Source organism: Varroa jacobsoni, unplaced genomic scaffold (genome assembly GCF_002532875.2).
Source record: "Varroa jacobsoni isolate VJ856 unplaced genomic scaffold, vjacob_1.0 scaffold_404, whole genome shotgun sequence".
NCBI lineage: Eukaryota > Metazoa > Arthropoda > Arachnida > Mesostigmata > Varroidae > Varroa > Varroa jacobsoni.
The window spans coordinates 49922-73560 of NW_019213306.1; the positions used below are offsets into that span (position 1 = coordinate 49922).

General features: G+C 43.5%; 2 protein-coding genes across 4 annotated transcripts in view; one reads left to right on the forward strand and one right to left on the reverse strand.

Annotated features, from left to right (window-relative positions):
• Positions 1 to 23639, reverse strand: part of LOC111260127 (ftz transcription factor 1) — an 89241-nt gene that overhangs the window by 49915 nt on the left and 15687 nt on the right. The gene's annotated exons all lie outside the window — the stretch shown is intronic.
• Positions 167 to 21882, forward strand: LOC147753536 (uncharacterized). The gene is made up of 2 exons (XM_086968147.1): positions 167 to 780; positions 19917 to 21882. Exons 1-2 carry the CDS (start codon positions 590 to 592, stop codon positions 20068 to 20070), a joined length of 345 nt encoding a protein of 114 aa, XP_086824273.1. The 5' UTR covers positions 167 to 589; the 3' UTR covers positions 20071 to 21882.

The following is a 23639-nucleotide window of genomic DNA, read 5'->3' on the forward strand; positions in this document are numbered from 1 at the left end:
CGGCGCTGATTCCATCTTTTGCTGATGAAGTAAGTTTTAAACTTTGAAGTAAGTGGAACTATATAAAATGGCGCCTCTTACTTCATTCCATTCATCTCGAGGATACGCTGTGTCTTTGTGTTTAAAGCCGTAACTATAGTATTTAGTTTGATCAAATGTAGGTTATCAATATGTCTGTATATGGGGCGTTTCTTCTATATATATGTATTGTTAGACGTTGAGGCGACTATGAATGTCAGAGATTCAGTTCAGGGTCTCAACGCACCAAGCATATCAGTTTGGTCTATGCAATCAAAAGCGACTCAACATGGAATCTAACTAGTAATTCATTGAGCACTACGACTCTCCAGTGGCTTCAAAAGTATGGATCAATGTGGACCGATTGGAGAGAGAAATGTTATTTTTTTGTGACGACAATGTTTACCCCGTGTGTATAATGACATAAACGACGGTTTCATCATGACGACCACCACCACTGGCATAAAGTGCACGTGCACTCCTCAGTGATGTGAGGCATACATTGTATGTTACGGTTATGTAAGGATTGACGGCTCTGAGAAGTTCGAAGAGAATCAAGCCAGCTGCTATTATGGCTAATTTGTTTGTTTGTTATGCAGCGGATCTATCGTCCGCTTGTATTTCACGCACGCAATCATGGCATAGACCAACAACAGATGAAACGGTGGTAGCAGTCGTACTGCATGTAGCCTGCATCCCCCTCGACTCGTTTGAACGAAACGTCATGTCGGAACTGACGCTTCTGTGTCCTAAGGCTGCAAGGTACGTTGATGGAAATAACGGCCTTGAGCACTCGCATTATGAACAGTTCTAATAACGCTGAACGCTTGTATAATTGTGACAGCCACTGCGTACGTTCTGTCCTTTTTTAATTATTTGCTTTACTCGGCCATTTAGAGTGTGTATGTTTTCCTGTTTCCTATATGATCCACCGCCCACCATCGACAAACGCAAAGCCAGACAGCAAATCGTACTTTAGAGAACTGTTCCGAGTAGTAAACTTGTATATTATACCAAAACAAAGTCGCTGATATATGACGAGCATCGTAGAACGCAGTATTTAAATGTGTTTGTTTTTGTGGTTCTTTCAATGACCTTATGTGTCGTATTTTAACTCGCAGCGGTGATTGCTATATATATATATATATATATATATATATATATATATATATATATATCAGCAATCACCACTCGATGCTTTATACGTACCAACAGTGTAAAGTTCCCGTGTTAACGGCGACGGCGATATATATATGTTTATATATAATGTACAGCTCCAAAATTGGGCTTCGGTGGACGGTTGTTCATTGCAAAGAGGCGCCGGAAAAGTTCATTCTTTCTGCAACATAGCAACGAACTCACTGCGGTGAGGAAAAGTGGCTCGGTTGGGGAATTCGAGCGAAGATCATCTATTGACCTACGACGGCCTATGTAATGACCGGTTTTTATGCAGTGTCTAAAAACATTGAAAATCCACCAATACGGCAAATCGAAAGATTCCCAAGAGGATTTAGACTCAAAGGACCTGAACAGTCATCAAATGGACCAGAAGACCTTTTTTAGTATATCTAAGCTTTTACTACTGAAATTAATGACCACTTTAGAAATAATATTATCGGCTGCCGATTGTCCTGAATAGACGTGACCGTCAAAGCTGGTTCTTATAGCAGAGGCAAAAATTTTCAATTTTTTTCCTTATTAAAAACACAGGCTTAGAAGGAAGGAGGGCATAAGGAAAAGTCTCGATCTAAATGTCGTATCGTGTATATTACTAGCTTGTTCAGTATTAAACGCCAAATAATAAACTCTAACCTTAACAGCCTGTTTAACAAACACAAGTCTTTTATTTTCGACCGATGTATGCATCGGTATTACGTACGACCCCCTACCATCTGGGAAATAGCTCATTTATTCCGCTGCTACAAAAGCCTATAGTGTAGTTCGTATTTTAAGAAGTTCTTATTTTTTCAAAAATGAATTTCAACAAGTTTGAGCTTTGAAATATTTTTCAATATAGTTGTTATGATTTAGACAAAAGAGGTGAGCTATGAAAGTAATGCCCTTTGGGCTTTGTAGATGAAAAAGAACCTTCAGTTGTAAGTAGTGCATCCTTGCCATGACGATTCTCATGGCGTGAGGTCGAATGTTGCCGTCCTGTAAGAGTGGTTTCCTTTGTTCATCAGCGTTGGCTACTTAATGCGAGTATAATTCATCACCTGCTTCAATTGTTGACAGTATACTTCAGCTGCAATCGGCGAGTCAGGATTCATCAATCTGCAGTGGGTGAAACTTCAACTGGGCTGACAAACAGACACCGTTAACTGTTACAATTGCGTGTTTGCTCTAGGCTGATGTTCCTTCTGTTGAGCTGCGTCCCCCTGCGATCATTGTAGGAGATCCATTTTTCATCATAAGTCACAACGGAACGCAAGAATCCACCGTTATTATAACGTGGAGTTCCTACGTCTTAATTTTTTACAGTAGATCTAATTCTATTAGCATCAATTTATTCTTTTTTTTTTTAAGCTTTTCAATTTGGTTTGCTCGAGGTAAACGGATCTTTTGACATAGACGGAGTCTGAGTAGCAACAGCCACACACTTTGAGATGGATCGGCATCCCTCGTGACTCCATTATTAGCCTTCGCACAGCGAATTCCACGTGACTCATTATCAAATTTAAAGTTCCCGGCCTGGAGCTTCAGACTGATTACAGTGTCAGCAGTCATACAGCGAGCGAAATGTTTCCTCCTCTGTATACAAAAACTGAAATCATATTTGTAAGCCATTTGAATTTTTTTCGTCGTAGTTCACGGCGATTCGTCTGCTAAAAGTCCGAGTGACGGTATCCGACCGAACGGCCTCAGATTTCCAAGAGTACACTGCATCTCAATAACAATATGAAAAAAAAACTGATACAAAAAAAACATTTTTTTTTATAAAATAGCGCTATTTTAAAGGATGAGATTAGTTCCCCTCGCATTTCATCCTGAACTACCCAATATATGATATCAATTGCTTAAAGGAATTAAGCAAAGAAAATAACATCAGCCCGCGTTCGCGGCAAGCACTGTTTCTGTCCACGTAAACTTCTTGCTTTCCAACCAAATTGCTTTAAAAGTGCTCCCATTGCAAGTTTACCCGGGTCAACGGGTAGCCCAAAACCGACAAAAATCAATATTAGCATATAGATTAGCTACAGTTTCAAAAAGTGACCAAACCAAGGGGTTTGCGAACGACATTATGTGATCGAGAGACGGCGTTGTATGTTCAAAGAAACAAGGTCATCGTTAACAAAAATCTGATTCATACAATATAAAGGTAGGGATTTTGATTTTTCCGCTGTGACAGGAAAAGAACCCAAACAATGATACCGACATGAGCTAGTTGTGTCATACGTTCAGCGGCTTATGACAAAAGAATAGTATAATCTATCTATATAGTTTATCAGCGTATCGAATACATTATATCAGGCTCTTCTTTCTTGCTCAGTCGCGCAGATAAACATAGCCCACAGCAGGACCATTCAGCTGTAGCCAAACGTCTGACGGCGTGCTGGTTACAATGCCAGCCCGGATTTTCTCTCCGAGGTCATTACGGGTTGCTCGGGTAACTTCTAGCTAGCTTGTTCCATTATGAAGCGTTCGTCGTTGTGGTAAAATGACGTCATTGGAAGCGCTAGACTGAAACGCCAAACGGCAAAACAGTTACTTCGATCACGCTGACGCGATCGCCCTCACACGTATACGAAACATCGAAACGTTTACACGAATCTACACACATACAAACACTGTTGCTTTTCTAGCTAGAATCGATATTTTCTTATAAGCAAACCTAAGTATACTATTTGTCCGTTTTATTAAACGCGATTATTTCCGAGAACGTCGTATTATTCACTAAATTACCTCCTGATTTCTCCAAAGTTCTTCAAACCTATCAACATATGGCTATAACAGCTAATAATCCTTAGCTATATTGTCTTTTGAAAGCGGTTACTACTCGGCATTAACAGAAAATGTTTGCGTTGTCTTTCGGAATAACAGTTTTCCTCAGAACTTTGAAAATGCCTTTGAAAATGAAAGAGAACGATGGATTTTCAGACCTGGTTTTTTTTTACGTAGGATCTTCTCTTATTTCGACCAAAACTGCACGACTAGTAACATAGAAATGCTACTTTTCCATTTTCCGTTATGGCCTTTATCAGTCAAAATGGTTGTGTCTCGTGTTAAAAGCTAGTCATTATTCTTTTTTTCTTTCATGGAAAAACGAGATATCATTAGTAGAATTAGAATAATAATACTTTGCTAGCTAGCAGTAGTCTAAGGTTGGTATGGTAAACACTTTATTGCTCCAAGCAATAAGTCGGTTAACGGAACGCCAGTCGAGCGATCTGCCATATTGTCAGCGTCTTTTTTTCAGCTATTTACTTGATACAGTGCGCTTTCGCACAAAACACTGCGTTAGCCAAACATGGTACCCCAAGCCGCCATTTGCGGACTGCTTTCGTTCTGCTTGCAGTTCCCCTTCATCAGGTCGTTTCTTCTGCCCCTCTATCCACCGCCGAAAAATAGAAACGCAGCTGTGGCATAACACTGGCACTCGTAGTAATGCCGCATTTTCCCCCATGTCTGACAATGAACGCGTTATTTGTTGATCGCGTGAGTGTGATCTATGTAGCAGGTATGGACAGCTGAGCAGCGTTCACAAGTGGACCGCTGAATCGACCGAAAAAATGAAAGCTGATCCAAAGGACAAGGTGCATTATCACCATCGTCAGCATCATTCTAGTGAAGTAAACGAAGAAGACAATGACGGTGGAAACGAGCAAGCTACGAAGGTACACTGCCGCCATGGAAAACAGTACGCTTTGGCGTGTGCGTATCTGTGTGTCTACGGACTCTCGCAATCGCACATATACGCACGCCAGTCCCCGTGGAGTCGTCAGAAATAGGGAGCCGCACCGTGGTAACACTGCGCAGGCCTTGTCGCACAAGTGACCGTCTCACGCGCTTTTGACGGCGCCGAGCCCGGTTGTTTAAATTTGTCTTTAATCAATCTAGATACAAAGTACCACGATCCACTGCGTCAAAATAAGTTGGCGAAAAAACGAGAAGCATTCTTGTTACGTTAGTTCCTACTTACTTCCACCAGCTTTACCGCCACAGTTGTAATATGAACATAGACATACTAGAATCTCGATCGAACTGAAATAACTGATTGTGGTTAAAGTTCGGTAAGTTACGCTCGATGTCGATAGGACGAATATTTAATATAATATGCAGTTACAACGAAACGTTCATTCCGCAGTCCTCCTGTGTTATCCAACCAATAAAAATAGTGATGATAATAATAAGAGACGTTTCTACTTGAAGACGACACAGTCTCGTATTTGATCCACCTGATTATCTTTTTCATTGCTGAACGCATTGACGTCTCCACAACCGATTTCGTCATTGAATGGTTAAAAGCAATTAGTCCTTCGTCATTAATCATTCACTGTTACGTCACTCATTCATTTTGTCCTTCGTTTACTGTAGATATTATTCAACCGGCTCGTAAGCTTCTTTCTGTACTCATGATGCCATCAACAATCTTAGGGTACGCACTATCAGGTATCCTGTGGCAGTTGGTCGGCCCTAGTTTATGTTGTTTTTGGTCGGTTTCCCGTTCCCCATTGAAATGTTTACCTAAACTTATTTATTAGCTTCTAATATGTACGAATTTCACAGATTTACCCCTAACATAACAAGAACTACAATTGCAGTTCTGCTTAGATACCGTCAATTAGTTCGATTACCCCTTTGAAGCTATGCGATCATGGTAATTCTGCAATAATTTACCCTGGTGTCTTTATCCTATTATGGCGATCTATTACGGCCATAGTTCCACTATCCCAATGCAATCGATCCGTCACTGCACTGTATTCATCTCGTTTTCCTCAGAGATAGCTGACCTCAAAATTTCAAAGGCTTAAAGAAAGGGCCTTTGTCTAAGTCTTTGAAAAAATACCTGTATCGCGTTTACCTATAGCCTAGAGTGCGATTCAAGTCGGCCGTTGACTTACTCAAAATTTTTGGCTCCGGTATATAGGATTGAGCTAGCGTCATCCGTAGTCAACAACTCCGCTTCTCCGTTAAAAAAAACTATTTTCAGTTTCTGCCGATTACTGCGCTGTTTATAGCTTCACGTTGTGTTTGATCCCGTTTCCAGCATTCATATGAATAACTTTATAAGTTTTCGATAATTTCGGCAACAATCACAATCTATTGCAAAATTGTAAAAAATCTCTTTTGTTTTTCTTCAAATATTAACGTTGTGTGTATCCTCTAGAGCTTGCAAAAGAGAACTCAAGTCTAGGTTGGGACGCGTGGGATGAACATGTCCGGTCGAATACTGAGCGCTAGTTTTGCCCGTCCATTGCACCGCAAGCAGCAGGTAGAGACGAAAGAGTTCTCCTAGGGCCTATATCTCTTCTATCATTACCGCGGTCACTGTAACTGCCGTATTACGTAATTAATAATTATGGCAACGGCCGCCGGTGGTCAAGTTCATAGATAGATGTCAGTACCTGCTTGGCATCATTCGATTACGCACGGGTGTTCAAATAAAGAGAGGCTTTCTGAATTGGTGTCAAGGCGTGTATGCTCTATTGGAAAGAGGGCTTGAGTACATATAATGCGGCAGCTACCCAAGCAACACTAAGATGATACAGGCTAGTGCAGGTGTCACAGGGAAGCAAGGTCCTAAATCAATAAAACTCCTTTAACCAGAATAGGTGACAATCAACTGAGGGTCGACCAGTTTATAGCGAAATCGAACTTTTACTGGTCTTGTTGCTATTATTTTCCTACTATACATGTAGCTCTGCGGGGAAAAAGATGACGACTTTCAATATAAAGAGCTCAACTTAATGTTTTTTTTTTCATTTAAGTACTACGATGATAATCGTACATCGAGTATGGAAAATGAAAAATTAATTTTCAACAAGGCAGGGATAAGCAGCAACTTCAACAGAAGCAGGCAGACAAAAAGCCTGTTGAAAGTGACGAATAATCTATGATGATGGAACTAGAATCGGCAAACGCTACGACAAAGCAGAAAGCGTCATTGCCCCTCCACGCTGTTATTATTAATATCATCAATGTCGAATACAGCAAACCAACCTAAAACACATAATTTATTACTTTTTTTTTTTCTCAAATCCATGCCTTTTATCGGATGTTGGGGAGGCTGGATCTTGGTAACAATTAAACACTCGACACGAGAGGACACGTGTTTGGATCAATGCAGATTTAGCCCGTGACGCCAAACCGCCCTGATCACATGCACTGTCCTTTTTTTTTTTTTTTTTTTTTTTTCGAAGTCAGAGCTTCGCGATGGGGGAATACTCAATGGAAGTAAAGTTTACCAAAGGTGCTGAGAAGTAGGCCACTTTCCTAAAGGACAAGAGAATGACCGATGTAAGGGCTCAGTTAGCTGCAACAGTTCCATCTGGCAGCCAACGAAGATCCAAAGCAGGAAGAAATGCATATCACAAACGAGGCGTCCCACAGAACCTTCCGCGTCCTGTCGGACGACTTCGGACAGAGTGGAGCGACGCCAATAAATGGTGCAACGCTTAGTAATGTGCTGTATCGTCTTTAAGTATGTTATAAACGATCTCTAGCATGTTTATACTACATAAAAAAATAATGTTTATATATTTAATATTATGTTGGTTATATAACTCTTAGTTTTTTTTTCGCCAACACTCAACGCGTATACTTGGTCACGACGGTTTTCTAGGCGCATGCTGCGATCGAGAGCCACCCACCCCCTTAGGCCATATTATAGCTCTGCCAGTGACCAGGAAAGACTCTTAGTTTAAAGTTGTTTTGTATGTCTGTGGCAGCATTTTTAAAGCCAGACGCGTCTACGTTACGATTTTCCAAGAACCCTAGTAGTAAGGAGCATGGGTGGCAAAGGAGAAACGGTATGAAGGCGTCCGAAGCGTGAGCTGCGGGCTTGTCGGCCAGCCAGTCAGCCTATGACCTTGCTCTACAGTAGCGGCTTTTCATGAGCCCATGAAGCAACACCGTATTCCAAGCTTTAATAGTACTGTTTCTGCTGTAGCTACTGTGATGGTAGCACTGCACAATGGTTTACACGTATCTTAGACGAAACGACAGGGAGGCGAGTACAGCCGCAGACAATCAGGCCCGATCGACATTAAATAAGTACCGCACGGAATCTGAAAACTGGCCGTCGACAACAATATCTGCTGCGCCTGCTATAACCACGATATCAGCCGAAAATTGCCACCTTAACAACAACAACAACAAAAGGGGACGACGTGCTTTGATAACAACATTTAACAGCAGCAGTGGTGTCAGGGGCTTCCTTGACTTTCGCGTGCGCTTCGACTGCTAGCTATGGCTTGCCGCGACGCGCGCTGCTTAAAAGTCTGTGGATGAACTAATGGTACTGATGGCTAAATTTTTTCTATCATGTTACACACACGCTAAGTTTCGTCGTGGGCAAAAAGCAATTAACGGACGAGATGGCTTGACACAGGCAAAAACAGCTGTTACAATAAAAAGAAAAGGAAAAAACTTTTTTTCTTCTTTTATGGTTCAGCCAATGGCGAGTGGTGTCACTATTGCTCAATTATCCATGAGCCTATATGCTGTATAGTTGGTTGATTGTCTGCATTTCATTATTTACTCCATTCCCAATGCATCACTCTGTTTTGTTTAGTCGTTCGTGGGTCCATTCTTCCGTTTAATTCATTTGGTGATGCTGCTCCATGCTGAGATGTTTGTAGCATCAGCACTACCAGTTTCATGATAATGGCGCTCTTGAATGGAACCTACATTCGACGGATGGAAGGGAAGAAATGTGTAGAGAAATAGGCCTCGACTAGGAAATAATGATCTTTCCTGCTTCTACACGTAAATCGTGTTATTCGAGTGAATCAACAGGGTAACGGGGCATTAGAGAAGACCATCGGTAGCAGTTGACGGGTAATAGAAATACGATTTCTTAGCCAGAACGCTCGAAATCACTCCTAGTGCTCTTTGTGGATATAATAACACTTGTCAAAATTGAAAAAAATATCCATACTCTATGCAGTATAGCGGAAACGTGTGTTGCGGCGTATTACAAACGTGTGAAAGTACAGCAACCTTGCGGCCCCGCTGACACTTCTGTACCGCCTTCGGTTCTCCAGAGTCCCAGCCGCATGACCCAGATTCGCCAGCAGCATTGGCTGCATCTACTAACAAGTGTCTCTGAGTCGTCTAGCCGTTCGGAATCGTCTTCCCAACCCCCCCCCCCCCCCGCGTCCGCTGGGTCGGCCGAAGCAGACAGCCGAATAGACTTCTTATCATCTAGTTACTCGCCTGATCGAGTCTTATGCAAAGCTTGATCAGCTCTACGGAGCTTACGACTTTCGAGGTCTTGAGGGTCTCAGATCCTGAAGAAGCAGATGATGTTACAGAAATGGGTCAAACGGCTTCATATGCTGTATCTCCGGCTGTTGCTGCTGCTGCCGCCTCTGCAGGCGAAGCTTCTCGAACAGGCGGAATCGGTCGATACGACCTGCTCTACATCGGGACTGAGGTCAAACAGATGGCCATCGCCGGCAAAGCGAGTTCTACCTGTACCAGTTTACACTTTATGCATGCTTACTGGAATAAGGCGCACGGTATGATCGTCCGATATTATTTCGTCTTAATTGATCTGGAACAACAAGCGTTAATCTGTCCGTACACAACTGGAAAACGCATTATACGGCCTTTAAATGTACGATAAATTGGTTTCCTTAATCAACCACACTTGTTCCCAATGTCACTGCATGAGAATAGCTTCGTGCAGTGCAGGCCAAAAGAGAGCAACATCGATGGAGAGCATCGCCTTTAAGGTATCTACAGAAAATTTTAATTGGTTAGGATGTAATTCGATAAATTTCACAATACCTTGTATAGTAGCTGTCCTATACGCAAATGAGGTCCTTCGAGCTGCGATAAGGATCATGAAATGCCCGTCTATCTAATTGATGGAAAGCCCTAATTACCGATAGAATAACCATAACGAAAACACCAACAGCGAAATGGGGTAGGTGCAGCCTTACAACTTTGCATAGTACAAAGACCTTTGAGGGGAGACAAGGTCGACGAAGGGTTAATGTTATTTTCATATTCTTATAAAGCGACCAGTTCAGACTAATGACTGGAGTGCCGAACTTGAATTGGTTAACTAAAATCATATTTGACAGAAGTTAAATATATCCGATTTAAAGAAATGCGCAAAAATATAATTAATCTATATTAAAAGAATATCGGCGACAAAGACATTTAATTTTTGTAACCGTCAAGTGAACTTGCTTTGTTCTATATCTTGATCAAACAAATCAGACAGCCAACAACGTTCGGCCCTGTCAGACACTTTCACTGGGACGTAACAACGAAAAGCTGTGTGATCTAGAACGAGAATTTTATCTGTAATAGGGGTAATCGCTTTTGTTGTTTGTTACGGCCAGGTAAATTTGCTTATAATAGTAGACTATCTATTCCGATAAAGACAGCTATTTCATATGTTCGGTGTGGCCTAAATGGGTAAAACTACGATTTATAGATCCTGTGAGTACGTAAAGGGCGGTAAGCTCCGTACCCGAGCTGGTGCCTAAGATTAAGGATGTGTGTGCGTACGCTATGGAAGTAAAAAATCCATTTATATAATACACTTCCTGATCTAGTCGCGTCAAGCACCTTGTGTACACACTCGTGTGTTAATGTTTATAGGGCAGAAATGATCAGCCAGATGCCGCCTGTTGCCATGGTCGAGACCGCTGTTATTTGCTCCAGTAGCGATCGATCGAAGTAACGGTTGAGTCAACTGATGCGCCGATAGTAACGTACTTCGCTAAATTAGCAGTGGTCGAATGGTAGCTTGCTGCATTACAATCCAAGGAATTGTTTTCATAACCCACTTCAATTGGTTGGGCCTCCGTTGGCGAAAGGGACTTCCGGGAGCGGAACTTATTTAAGCAAGCTGTTGCTATACAGCGAGGTCTTAAGAAACTTCGGTCGCTTTATAATAAGCAATGCTAAAGAGCGACACGATGATGCTCAGGCCAGCCATAAGCTCCTCATCCTTGCCGTCCGATTCTCGAACTGAGCGGAGTGCGCTGAGTAAAATTTTTCTACATTTTATCCAAAGCTCCAGCTGGTCTATTTCCTTCCCTTTCGGCTCTCACTTCTCCTCAAAATCACTTCAAAGCCGCGCTAAAAATTGAGTCTCTATTCCCATTGGTTGGCGAGCATCCGGCAGAAATTCTCTAGCTACCCCCATACGTTTCCCTTTGAACCCCCTTGTGGACGAGGTGTGGCCTCCCATCTACAACTGGGCTAATGCTCATACTGCAGCGGCTATCGCTGCTGCTGTCGCTCCTGCTCGTGCCCTCGACTGCTTCTTCTTTTCGAGGTGAATCGGTCCCGTCGTCGCTGGCCTCCTATAGCGTCTTTTACCGTTAACGGGCATCGCGTCTAGCATAGAAGATCTAAAGCGACTTCTTGGAAACATGATACTTGTCGATTCATGACAAAAAGTTGATTGTCTCAGAGTTTCGGAGGTTAACGAAACAACGAAGTTTTGCCGCACAAATACACCAAATCGCTAACGATACGCGGTTTTATTTTCACACGAAATCCGCTCATGATTTTCCGATGATCCGCCGCCGATTGTCGTCTAAAAAGGGGGGGGTTATTAATGATGTGACTTTTCGAATCGTATACGAGTCAAGAATATGTCCACCAGTTTATATGCGTAATTTTTTTTTGCTGGCAGACATGACAAGAGCGCCAACAAACTTTTCAATAAATGACGTTCTCCGAAACTTGAAAAGGGGTGTAATGCACGCATAAAGGGTAAACACTGGGCGACGCGGTCAAATGCGTGTAACACAGTCTCCGCTAGCAAAATCAAGCATCTTGTGAGGAACAAGCTTTCCTTACGCTTTTCTGATGGACGTCATTAATTTTGCCAATGGACACCAACTAAATGAACTAAACCATTGTAGCACCATAATGGCCCAATAACAATTCTGTGTTCCCCCGTATATGTATATATATATATTTTGGAAAAAGTCTTTTCGACCCTTGCTCTTGTTTACATCGATCAAAAGCAAAATGTGCACATCGCAGGTAAAGGGTTAGCGCTTTTAGCGCCTTCTTTTTTAAGGCCTTCATTTCCTTCGAAATCTATAGCGCCAATCGTTAGTGTATCACCATGTAAAGCTGGCAGTCAAAGTTATACATTCAAATTGGGTTTCTATCCCGTTCAGCTGGTTCTAGCCGTAGCCAAACAAAGCAGTGTATAAGGCCTCGTACCAGTGCAGAAATGTACAAAAATACATATAAAATAGCATAATGTGCACCCATACACAGGTACTTTCCTCAAACATTCTTGTAGCATATGCCGATTATTGTACCAATTAGACCAGCTGCTGTTGGGTTTTTCAGTGTTCGACCCAAATTTTCAAACTTTGTCAAACGTTGTGCGTAGCTTTGTATTGTAATCAGAAAATGTGGCGTGCAACATTAAGCTACCCGTCACCTCAAACACACGTGTACCCACCATGTTAAGCATAAGAGTGCCAGCACGTTGCTTCTACGACGCTTCCGGCCGTAACATTTTAAAGCTTTATAAGTAGTACAAGTGTAACGGGTTGTAATGCTTGATTACTTCTATCTGTTGGTTATGCTGACGTTATTTTGTGCGTTAAATGCGATTTTGTTGGAAATAGCATCGACGCTTGTTGTAATGAGGAACTTGCGCTGATTGAAGTAGTAGGGGTCTGTAAGGCGGCCGTACTGATTATACAGCAGCATAATGTCATACAGATTCTACCATAGCGTCAATAAAGAGGATTCTAGGGAGCCGCTCTCTGTGTCCTTCACCTCAACCTGCTGGCAGTCTTCGTCGTCGTCAGTTGCTATCACTCAGTACAACTTCTGCTGCTGCTACAACCGCATGCTCGCTTCTTTCCTTCGGCGACCTAACCTAAGCTGCCCGTACATATGAAGAACAACAGGAACAACTACCTTGTTGGTACCTCCGACCTGAATCACAACCCAACTGACTCACATACGTTCTCCTGCTTCTACCAACCTGTACTAGCAGTAGCGGAGGCTGGTTAAGCAAGAGCAGCACCTATCACCCCTCCCCCCTCCGCTTATCCCTCTTTCTCTCGAGCCGACCTAACCCCCAGCCAGCCAGCCAGCCCGCCGGCAGGCCGGCCGGCCGGCCGGCTGACTGACTAGCCCGGTCGGCAGAAACAGCACGAATTGCCGCTGCCTATAGTGTCGTTGCTACCACATTGAGAACGACCGACCGTCGCTGCCGAACAGACTGTTTACTAGTGGAAGTAGCAGCCGCGACAGCGTAGCGGCAGAAGTGGAAGTAAACCCGCAGTACAACAACTCGTGACCCAGTTAGCTGGGGGTGGAGCGCGGGCCCGTGCCAGTAACTATGCCATAGTGTTGAAACCGGGACAGCCGTCAAAGGTCGACTTTGGCGGAATCGTCACATCTTTCAGAAAAAGAAACCCGCTCGAACCATGAGAAACAGGTAAAAGTACTAAAAACTAACAAGAACTAAAATAATAATCATAATAATAACAGTAAAAACCGGAAATGCGAACTTCGCCTCTGAATGCGCCCTGTTCACACCAGCATTTTCAGCTCACCTAACTATCCGTCGTGCTTTCTCCCAGTTCTCTGATGGCCAGACGGTTCGTGTTTGGCTCCGAGTCGCGTAAACTGGCCCAATGCGCACACGATGCGGCCGCTGCATACGCACTCTGTTTGATCGTTTATTGAATAAATACGGTAACCGTCGCGCATTACGGATATCAACAACCTAACGGTTTTACTAACGAAACTAAAGGTCTATAAAGTACTGTTGGACGGCATAACCAACACCATTTGTTATTTCGGTGCTTGCAATCGAGCAACACTCGAAAACGAAGGAATATGGCTGCTTCGCTTCTTTCGGGCCGCCATTTTTGATACAACAACGGTTAGTCGGTTCGTTCGTTCGTTCGTTTGTAGCAGTAATCGCCATCATACGAACAGTAATAAGAGACACCATGACGACATGATGTAACAACTCAGGCTTAGCTCTTTCTCTCTGTCTCACCCGCCCCCGCCCTGCTCCGTTCCACGGGAGCGTTTAACCGCCCGGAGCCCCACAAGCGGGCCGCCGACAAACAGTAACAGCAACTGACTCCGAAAAGCGCTGTTTCTTAAGTATCCTCTGTTACTGATGGTATTATTAGTGATTGCACAGCGACGCCATTCAAACATTTACCCATAATTTCGATGATTAAACAGATCGAGAGGATAATTAAATTTTTCATGGCACAATTTCGAAATACTGTCGAAGCAGAGTTCGGTGATAAGCTGACCACTGATAGTATCACTACGTTTGCCATTTGGTCTAACAAGAAAAAAACAGAAGGCAGACAAAGACCATGTAGCACGAATACATGACGCAACAATAAATGGAGTCACAACTTCAAATAAAAACTTATTAAATACATTTTTTTTAAATAGCGACGTTTTCCTCGAAAAGGCTGGCTGACGTTAGCATCAGCAGCGGCCAAAGGTGGCAGACCAATGAGTGTACAATAGAGAAGGCGAAGTATCTTCCCGCAGTAGCAGACAAATACGAAAAACGCCAAACAGTGTGATGGCCTGCAACAATTCTCGTCCGCTTTACGTAAGGTGCAAAATATTATATAGAACTATAGTTGTCTGATTCCCCTATCAGGTCTTGTCACATACGTTTAACTGCATTGAAGATAATTTAGAGGCCTAAATGAAGGCTACTAGATAGAATTTTAACGTAATTTACTCGGAGATACTTTAATATACGCTGTAATTCAAACCGATATGATGCACGGTTATAACTATATCTCCTTTACATGTATAGTGCCTTTTTCAATGGGGCACCTTATTGATGGTGTATATACCATGGGAAAGTAACATTGAATAATTCGAAATAACTTCTGAGCCTCAGCCTGGCTGGAGGAGAGGCAAGTTTTAGTTGATTTTATTACCTAAAAAGCCTTCTCCATAGCTGACTGTCAGCTGTTCATTCCCTTCGATGATTTATTGGGGTAAGGGGGCTCAACATAAGGAAGCTGAGGGTGCTGAGCGAAAACGGGGTTGTTCATAATGACTATGTTCATCGCCTTGCTGTCTGGATTTTTAGTGGAGGATCAAGTACTTTGTGTGCCGGTGTACACGTCCAGGCTTGAACCTAGGCCACTTCTATGGCCTGTCATCCGGTTCGCAGACGTCAAACACATTGCGAAACACAGTTTTGGTCGTGCCTTACCTATCCTGCCGGTGCAGTGCCCCGCGGCAAGCGAATGACTGACTACATGCTTGCTTCCAAGGTTGACTGACGAGCGAGCCATTACAAAATATTGTTTAGTTCTTCTCATTCGATAAAATACACAGAAAAGTTATTTACCAATCAGTAGACAGAAGAAAAACAATTGATTCACTGAAATCGCTCTCACTGTTGAGTTACCGCAGCGAATCTAAGTACTCTCAGGGTAAACGAAGCTGCAATGTAAAAGACACCGCAGACAACACAGGCAGAAATACCCAATCCGAATCTGACGGTTCTAGAGGTATAACCTAAAATGAAGACAAGTATCTTTTTGTGTTACTGTCGTTGGCGATCGCGCCAGCACCAACATAATCATGCGCTTGCTAACTTTACAGAAGTCGACATCAGCAATGATAGTAGCAATATCCATATGAACTGGTGGTAACGATAAGAGCCCACATATTTATTTTTGCTAGAAGAAGTACTGATTTGTTATCGCCAGTTACTACAATACAGACCCCAAATACTGCTAGTATTAATAGCGATAGGAATAGCGAAGCTAATTATATTGAAATTGCTGCCGCATCAGCAGCAGAATTTAAATAATAAAAACATTGCCGCTTCTGCTAGTGAAACAACGGCGGTAGTTGGATCTATGGGACCGGGGTATGGATGATGTCGCAAGTCGGCCTTGGCCCACTGACAACATCCCATCACCAGCATCAGCGCAACAGAGGCATTACCATTAACAACAGCAGCAGCAGCAGCGATGGCAGCCGTAACAACAAACACTGCCACAACAGCAGCAGCAGCGTCATCACCATCATCATAATCATTACCCCAACAGCAGCAGCTTTTACAACGCGGCTCGCCCCGCTCAGCAGTCGCGGTCGGTCGGTCGGTCGGTCGGTCGGTCGGTCGGTCTGTCAGTCAGATTTCACCGTCAGCAGCGGCATCACGATCATCAGCATCAGTTCACAAACGCTGTAATAGCATAGCGACAATTTATCTGATGATGCTGCTGAAATTGTGAGGGGTAAGTCATGTGTTAGTGGGGTTGGTGATGTTGACGACGGGCAAGTTGTGCTGGTAACGAAAATCAGCGACGCGGATCTAATGTTTGTTTGACATTCTAGCCCCACTCGTACCAGTCACAGCACTCTCAGTGTCAACCAACAATAGCGGTGCCACCAATTTTTACCTTGTCAGCTTTCGTTAGATCCTATGAAAAAGCTTGAAAGAAGAAGAGGAATGACGTTCAACAATAACGCTAGGTCCAAGATCGCCGCTGTCATTGCCGCTGAGTCGCCCACACTTCATCATCACCAGCGGCAGTAACAGTAGCATTGTGCCTATGCTGATGGGGATTGCTATGAACGGTTTGATGTTACTTCGGGCGCCATTGCCACCAAGACCGCTTGCCATAGTCAGCAGATATAAAATGATGGCATGCTAATTTCACATACGTACAGTGCATGGAGCTAGAGTATGAAATATTATGAAAGCACTCGTAGTTTTTCATCAATTGAACTAAAACAGGCGTATGTAAATGTAGATAACATTGTTTAAATTAACACATCAGCCTCTGCTGAGGGGAGAAGGTGGTATAGCACATGAGCAGAGGCGGTAGACTGTTACACTCATAGGGATTTCCGCAATAACCAGAGAGAACAATGAGACAGGACCGCAGGAACGCATTTGGCCAAGATTGAAAACGCGCACTTCACGGCTTCCGTTGCAGTGTACAAAGGGACTCCAGCACCATTCGAAACTACGTAGAGGTAGACAGCTATGGGTCATTTTAATCGGGGAAGATCAAAAAAGCAAAAAGTGGAGTACACTAAAAGTAAAATGCATGCTGTATACTATTAAAAAGAAGCTACGAAAGTATTAGCTGGCAGCGTTACCAATTTCTTCGTCAACTTGCTCGGATGATTTGCGTCCGCCCTTCAGCGCAAAGGGGAATATCTTCATTTCGGATACCGACGAAAGCCGAATTGGCAGTGCTTATTATATGTCGAGTTTGGCGTCTGCCATTGGTTTCTCGTCAATTCGCTTTTAGCGCATTCTCTTCAAGATTCTCCTACAAAAAAACAGTAGCGTATCGATAGCAACTTATGGAACAACAAGCAATACGTGGACGCAAACACGCTCGTAACCGGGACTCGTCGTAACTGATTGACGATTTCCCTATTCTAGTTTTGAAGATAATTGATTTGGACTGGTTTTAGCCGCACTTACTTGCTGTGAATAAATGCGCAATGCTTAATATAGATCTAAACTCCCATTGACGCGCGATGCAGTCCTGTTGAATGATTGTAGCCAGCAAAGGCCATGCTCACCTTTCAGGACAGATGCTAGATTCACCGTTACGGTGCCTTCGGTTTTGTACATACACAACGAAAGTAGACAGTCATACAATCCACTTACGCGCTATGTTAGTGTGTAACATTGTTAAATGGCTATATGCTCAGCTTGTTCAGTCAGAATTAAGTAGCAGCGAGCTTCGTACTTTGTCGTTATCATTATTACTAGAATTTCTTCATCTTGCCTCTTTAATGGCCACCTGTAGAGGTGTTGACCACCTGTAAATTGGCTCGTGTATGATTCTGTCAGTAGCAGTCTATGTTTGAAATGTTGTTGTGGACACACACACACATCTAGCCATGCACGAACACAACCATTGAATAGACAAATTGACAGATAGGCTACAGAGCTAGTGACCTTGGGCCCATAGTGACACTGCTCACGTGAAGCGCCGCAAATGGGTCAGTTTGAGGGTGGAGGAAAGGGTGCATGTCTCGTTCGATCGGTCGGTCGTGGCGATCATGATGTTGACGGCATTAGAAAGCTAGCAAATCGTCATCGCAGGGGTACAGTGGCGCCACCTTTCGTAGGATGCCGGAAACCCGCCGGAAGAAGGGACTCACTATTGTGGCTGCAAAGGTAGCGGCTTACGCTGTCAGCTCGATCCCGAGCTTCATAGAATAATTGACCACATGATGAGAAGTCAAGCTAGGCGGCAACAGAAGCAGCCAAATGGCAGGCAGCAAAGCCAGCCAGCCAGCCAACCAATCGAAAGTCAGTGAGCCAGTCAGACAGCCAGTGCGCCTGGGGTCCGTGTGGATGGCGCAACAAAGGAAAACCACTTTGAAATACGCAACATCGCCGTCCATAGCTGAAGGATAGTCGGGTGATGTCGTAATACCGTCATTGCGGTACAGCGCCATGAAGGACGTAGAAGGCGAGCATGGAAAGGGCGCACACACCAGGAGCACGGCAGCAGATTCCACCACAATCAACTACGAATGAACCAACATAAGGTCTGAACAACAGCGACTAGTTGCTGGTGGCTGACGCCGAAGGGGAGGAACGGCACTGGCCGCGGCCGCCGCCACTGCCACACGACGACAACAACGACGATGGCAAAATTCGAATTGAAGAACAACTGGCAGCTATGAAAAATTGGGCGCTCATCAGTGACTAATAGCTAGCTGTTTCGTCGCCTGCCTATTGCCGCTTGCTTACAATTTAAGTTTTTCAAAATAAAGTAGTCTACGTCAACTCGGGATTGCCATAGCAGCTCGTTCGCAGAGTCGGTCACTGTAACAAGCTTATTTTGTAATATAAAAAATAATGCGTTGCTAAGCTTTATTAGAGAAAAAGCATTCAAGCACTATTTGGAAATCGAGCTCGCCACAATTACGGCTTTCAGAGGCTCGGTACGAATGGGCCCGTATTTGTCGACGTCACGTAACGGTATTAATTCAGATTAAGTTGTTCTCTCGTTTTCCATACAGGCAATACCATACGGTTTCCATACAGGAAAGCCATTTTGTATCAAAAAATCGTAATGCCATAACAGATGCAACGCGCTAAACTTTGTTTTTATAGCCATCAACGTTCTCAGCATAGACTATGAAGAGGTAGGAGTGAACAAGATCCTGAATAGACTGACGACTCACATGCACACGTCCTATATTGCTATTTTTGATAGCGAATTAATAACGGATAGACAATAAATTAAGTTTTCATCTCATAAAACAGTAATTTGCTGCCGGCCATGAGCTGAGCGACAACGTATCCTATAGCACCCAGAAAAATGTTGGCCTTGTGGCTTTACGTAAAAAAAAACCCGCACCTTTCGATTATGCAAAAAGGGCACTGAAAAATATTATTTGCATCTCTCTAAGCAAAAGGTGCATGCTTACTGAAGCAGTGTTAGTTAGATAAATGTACTAGGTCATTTTTCGCAAAAAAAAAATCCTTCCTTTTGCGTCATAGAAATAATATATTAACATAACAATACTTGAAACACTACAGCATATTTTTTAGTACTCTATTTTAAAAACCTATTTCTAAGACTTCCGATATTTTTCTAGCAATTATACGCACGACCGACGAATTGATCTTGCCTAAGATCCAATTTGCAATACAATATTCAAAATGCGCCTTCAGATCACTGTCACTCCGACTTTCTCACTTTATCTACCGATCCTTACCGGCCTCCACATTCTAGGAACCAAGCCCAATTGACAGCACAAGTGATGTTTCCTCATCCACAAGATCGACCGGTCTTTGAGTCTCTGAGTTTAGCGCTCACCCACCCGACGACCGCCGCTGCCGGTTTGGCAGCTGCCGCCCTTGCCCTTGCTGCTTTGGAATGCTGGTAACACTGAAGAAAAATATGCACCGGACTGCATTGTAGCAAATCGCCTTTATTAGATACAACAGTAGGTACGTAAAGCATATTGCCTAGAAAAACTAATCGCCATTGCTGCGAATGCCGCGAGGGGCGAACCGTGTGTTGCGTCGTTATCGGTAGACAGCAGGACGATCGAGTACTGTGACATGATATTAATTAAAATACAATTGCTCGTACACTATAGCAGGCTTACGAGGTCAAGTAACACCTTCACTGTTGAGCCAGTATCGTTTAACGCTCGTTACAAACACAATCCAGAGATGATACACAGCATAACGGTGTGAAATAATTATCTAAGCAGCAGCAGCAGCAGCCCGAAGTATATTATAAGAACAACTTTCCTCTAGACTATGGCGTGTTAGCGACGATCGAAGACACCAATAGGTGCATTTATGAATTGCGATGGCGGCAAAGTACATTGGTGATCAAACAGGCGAGCAGATCTATTTGTGCGAAAGTTTTTAACATGTTTTTTGATTATTCATTGCGGATTACCCCACTTCGATACCCTCAGAAAAGCTTTAATCAGCTGCTGATAAGGTGCTACGCACGGCATCATATACTATTTATTAGATATTTAATAATAAACAATTACTATCTATGGGGGAACTGTTTTGCAACTTGATAATAAGAACATGTCATTCTTAAATTAGGTATAGAAAGCTACTATTTTTTTACATGTACCGTTCAAGCTCGAACCGAGTCGGGTCATTTACTAGGATGTTTTTACAAGCGACGCATTTAAGCCTGAATCACATCGATATACTGGATTCTAGTGTTCTGAACAACTTGCGGTGCCAAATACCGACGACGACTGCATTAACTTCTATACGTCACTGTGTTGCTTCAATTAGTAAACTATTTGGATTTTTCTCTACTAACTGCTACTGCTATGCAGGAAACTGCAATGATTTGGCACTTCTTCGCAGACCATAGGTTCCTTCCAAGTAATTATTTAGCCCAATGACCCATTTACAGATTCCGCCGACTGTCGCCTCTGTCGTGCACTTCTGCCTATTTCTTAGAACGTCCTTTCCCATGGCCCGCCTGTCGATCTGTCTCGCACTCTCCCTGTCCAAATCAGCGGGCTACTGCTGCTGCATGACGTCACCGTGACGTCAACGGGCCCTCCGTTGCGAACGCGGGCCGTCCTTTCGCCTCATGGTGGCGATCTTGAACTGGTGACACAGCGGTGCTCGTTGACTCTCGCACGGCAGCTGGGCCTCGTTCGGCAAGAACATGTCCTACTTTCGGCCGTTCAGGGGAAATAGGGACTTGAAGGGCAGTCGGCTGACTGACTGGGCCGAACAGGGCAGAGCAGGGATTCTACTGGTGACGGGTTCTATATCTGACTGAGGCTCGATTCGGAAGACCCATCGTAGGGGATCGGGGACAAGAGCAGGGGGTAAGCAACGTTCGCTTGCTGGAACTCGGTCAAGCGCGGTGGAGCTTTGCCATGGCGTGCAAGCAAAACCTTAAGACGAAGGCGACGTATAAACATACCGCGTCGACGACATCATCGACCTCCGTAACGTCAGAAACAACGACCTAACCCGCTTAAAAAAATTAAAAAGTTAAAGAGTTAAAAAAGGGGCTATTTCTAATGATAAAAGTAGGCCAGCTCGTTGATCTCGCATGATGCACCCTACGCAAATCCCATGATAACACAGAAAGTATACCTGGAACTTGAATCCAGCTTGTAAAGGCAATCATGCTGAAATCCACCAAATCAATGGCAAACATATATTTAAATGACAGTGTATATTGGTTTAAAATTCAAATTGAGAGAAAATTTCTAATTTCGCTAAGCACGCTAATTTCGTATGGGTATTTTGTACACTATAACTCGGTCGGTGGTTATGGCGCCTTGTTCACTTACTCTGTAAGTGATATAGCCGTATCCATCTTACTCTGTAAGATGGATACTGCTATATGAATAGTATTTGAGCGCCCCCTAGATTAACTACAGCTATGTCATTGAGGAACTACTCATTAAATGCGTTCGGTTATATTACCGCAAGATTAAACACCAGGTGAAGGCATAACACGCGTTACTTCCAAGTAACTTGTTTCTTTTTGAATTGAGCGACGTTTTTGTGCTGCTATAACACCCGATGAATATTTACACACATTTTAAAGAAACTTTTGAAATTGATAGACCTTGCATGAGTTACGATCTACTAACGGTTAACTAACAGCCACGATTTGTTGTGATCTATTGACTATATCGATATTACATGCTTAAATCTTTACAACTTCTCTCAAATGTTAAAAGCGACCAGATTCAACACTGCTATTTTGACCCGCTAGCAAACAGGCTTTAATACAGATAGACGTACGACCGAGCCATGGGCACGCGTAGATGGACTAGTGGGCTGTTTGGGCTACGGAAGCATACGCTTCCTGGCTAGACAGGCACACGTTTGAGGCAACGAAGAACTGGGAAGCCACCGTCGATAGATGTGGTGGACGAACAAAGCTGCGGCGACGGCTTGTGCGCAGACAGAGGGGCAAAAGAGGAAGAGGCAGGAAACCGTTCCACACAATGGAAAGTGCCGTCTCATCGACGAGACCTCGTAGTGCTTTTTACGAGGTTCCCCTTCCCTATCCCCAACCCGCTTATGGAGTTCACTGTATAGCACCGTTAGTTCCCCATCCTGATGCCATCCAACGCAGACGGGACGCATTCGAGACATGGCAGCTACCTAGGTTAGAATACCCTGCACGCAATAGAAGTGACAACAACAGGAGTAATAGTCATAATCGGATTAGCTGTGCTGTAGTGTGACAGGAATGAACAGAAAATGCGCTAAACTCCAGTCTAGGTTTTATATCTGCCCCAGCCCACGTAATCCCATTGTACCTCTAGAAGCCCTTCAGGATCAGTGGAAGACTGTTGTGGGATACGATGAAGTAATACGACTAGTATCCTGAACACTGGCATGTCCAGAAAGTGTCGCTCCAGCCTCCAATACCGCCCCAATACTCATTTCTGTATATGCCTCTTTTATGACAACACACATAGATGCCCCCCACACAGGTGAGCTCGTCCACTTGTTCCGTTTGTTCCTGCTGGTCCGGATGTCGTTCGGTTATCTTCCTGTCTCTATTTCGCCTTGTGAGAATTTCCATAGCACTCCCAGTGGCCTTGGCCCACGTCACAAGTCAGGTTCCAACGCCATTGTGGATCATCGTCATTATTTTTTACATCTAAAACCACCTCAACATGAAAACTTCTGAGGCTTGTGCTAAGAAGGCCAAATCATGGGTAAGCTTTGCTTTTTGCTTAAATGAACCCCTTATCGACAGTATTTAAAATTTACTTACACGATCATTCTTCTGCTATTTGCCATGTTTCCACATTAAATCGTAAAACTTAGGCTGTTGGTTGGCATGGTAGCCAGTAACATTTCTCACTGTTTCGTGATTCTACATCAATGACTTAGATGCACAATGAGAAAATAATTTAGAGGAGATGCAATTACAGTTCTACAGTTTGACGTATAATTAATATCTCATTGTTGAACCGCCTTAACT

Excerpts from the sequence above, each read along its gene's own strand:
- LOC147753536 (XM_086968147.1), top strand. The coding sequence starts at position 590 with ATGGCTAATTTGTTTGTTTGTTATGCAGCGGATCTATCGTCCGCTTGT. Across the intron at positions 781-19,916 it reads CTGTGTCCTAAGGCTGCAAG|GAACCAAGCCCAATTGACAG; the intron begins GTACGTTGATGG and ends TCCACATTCTAG.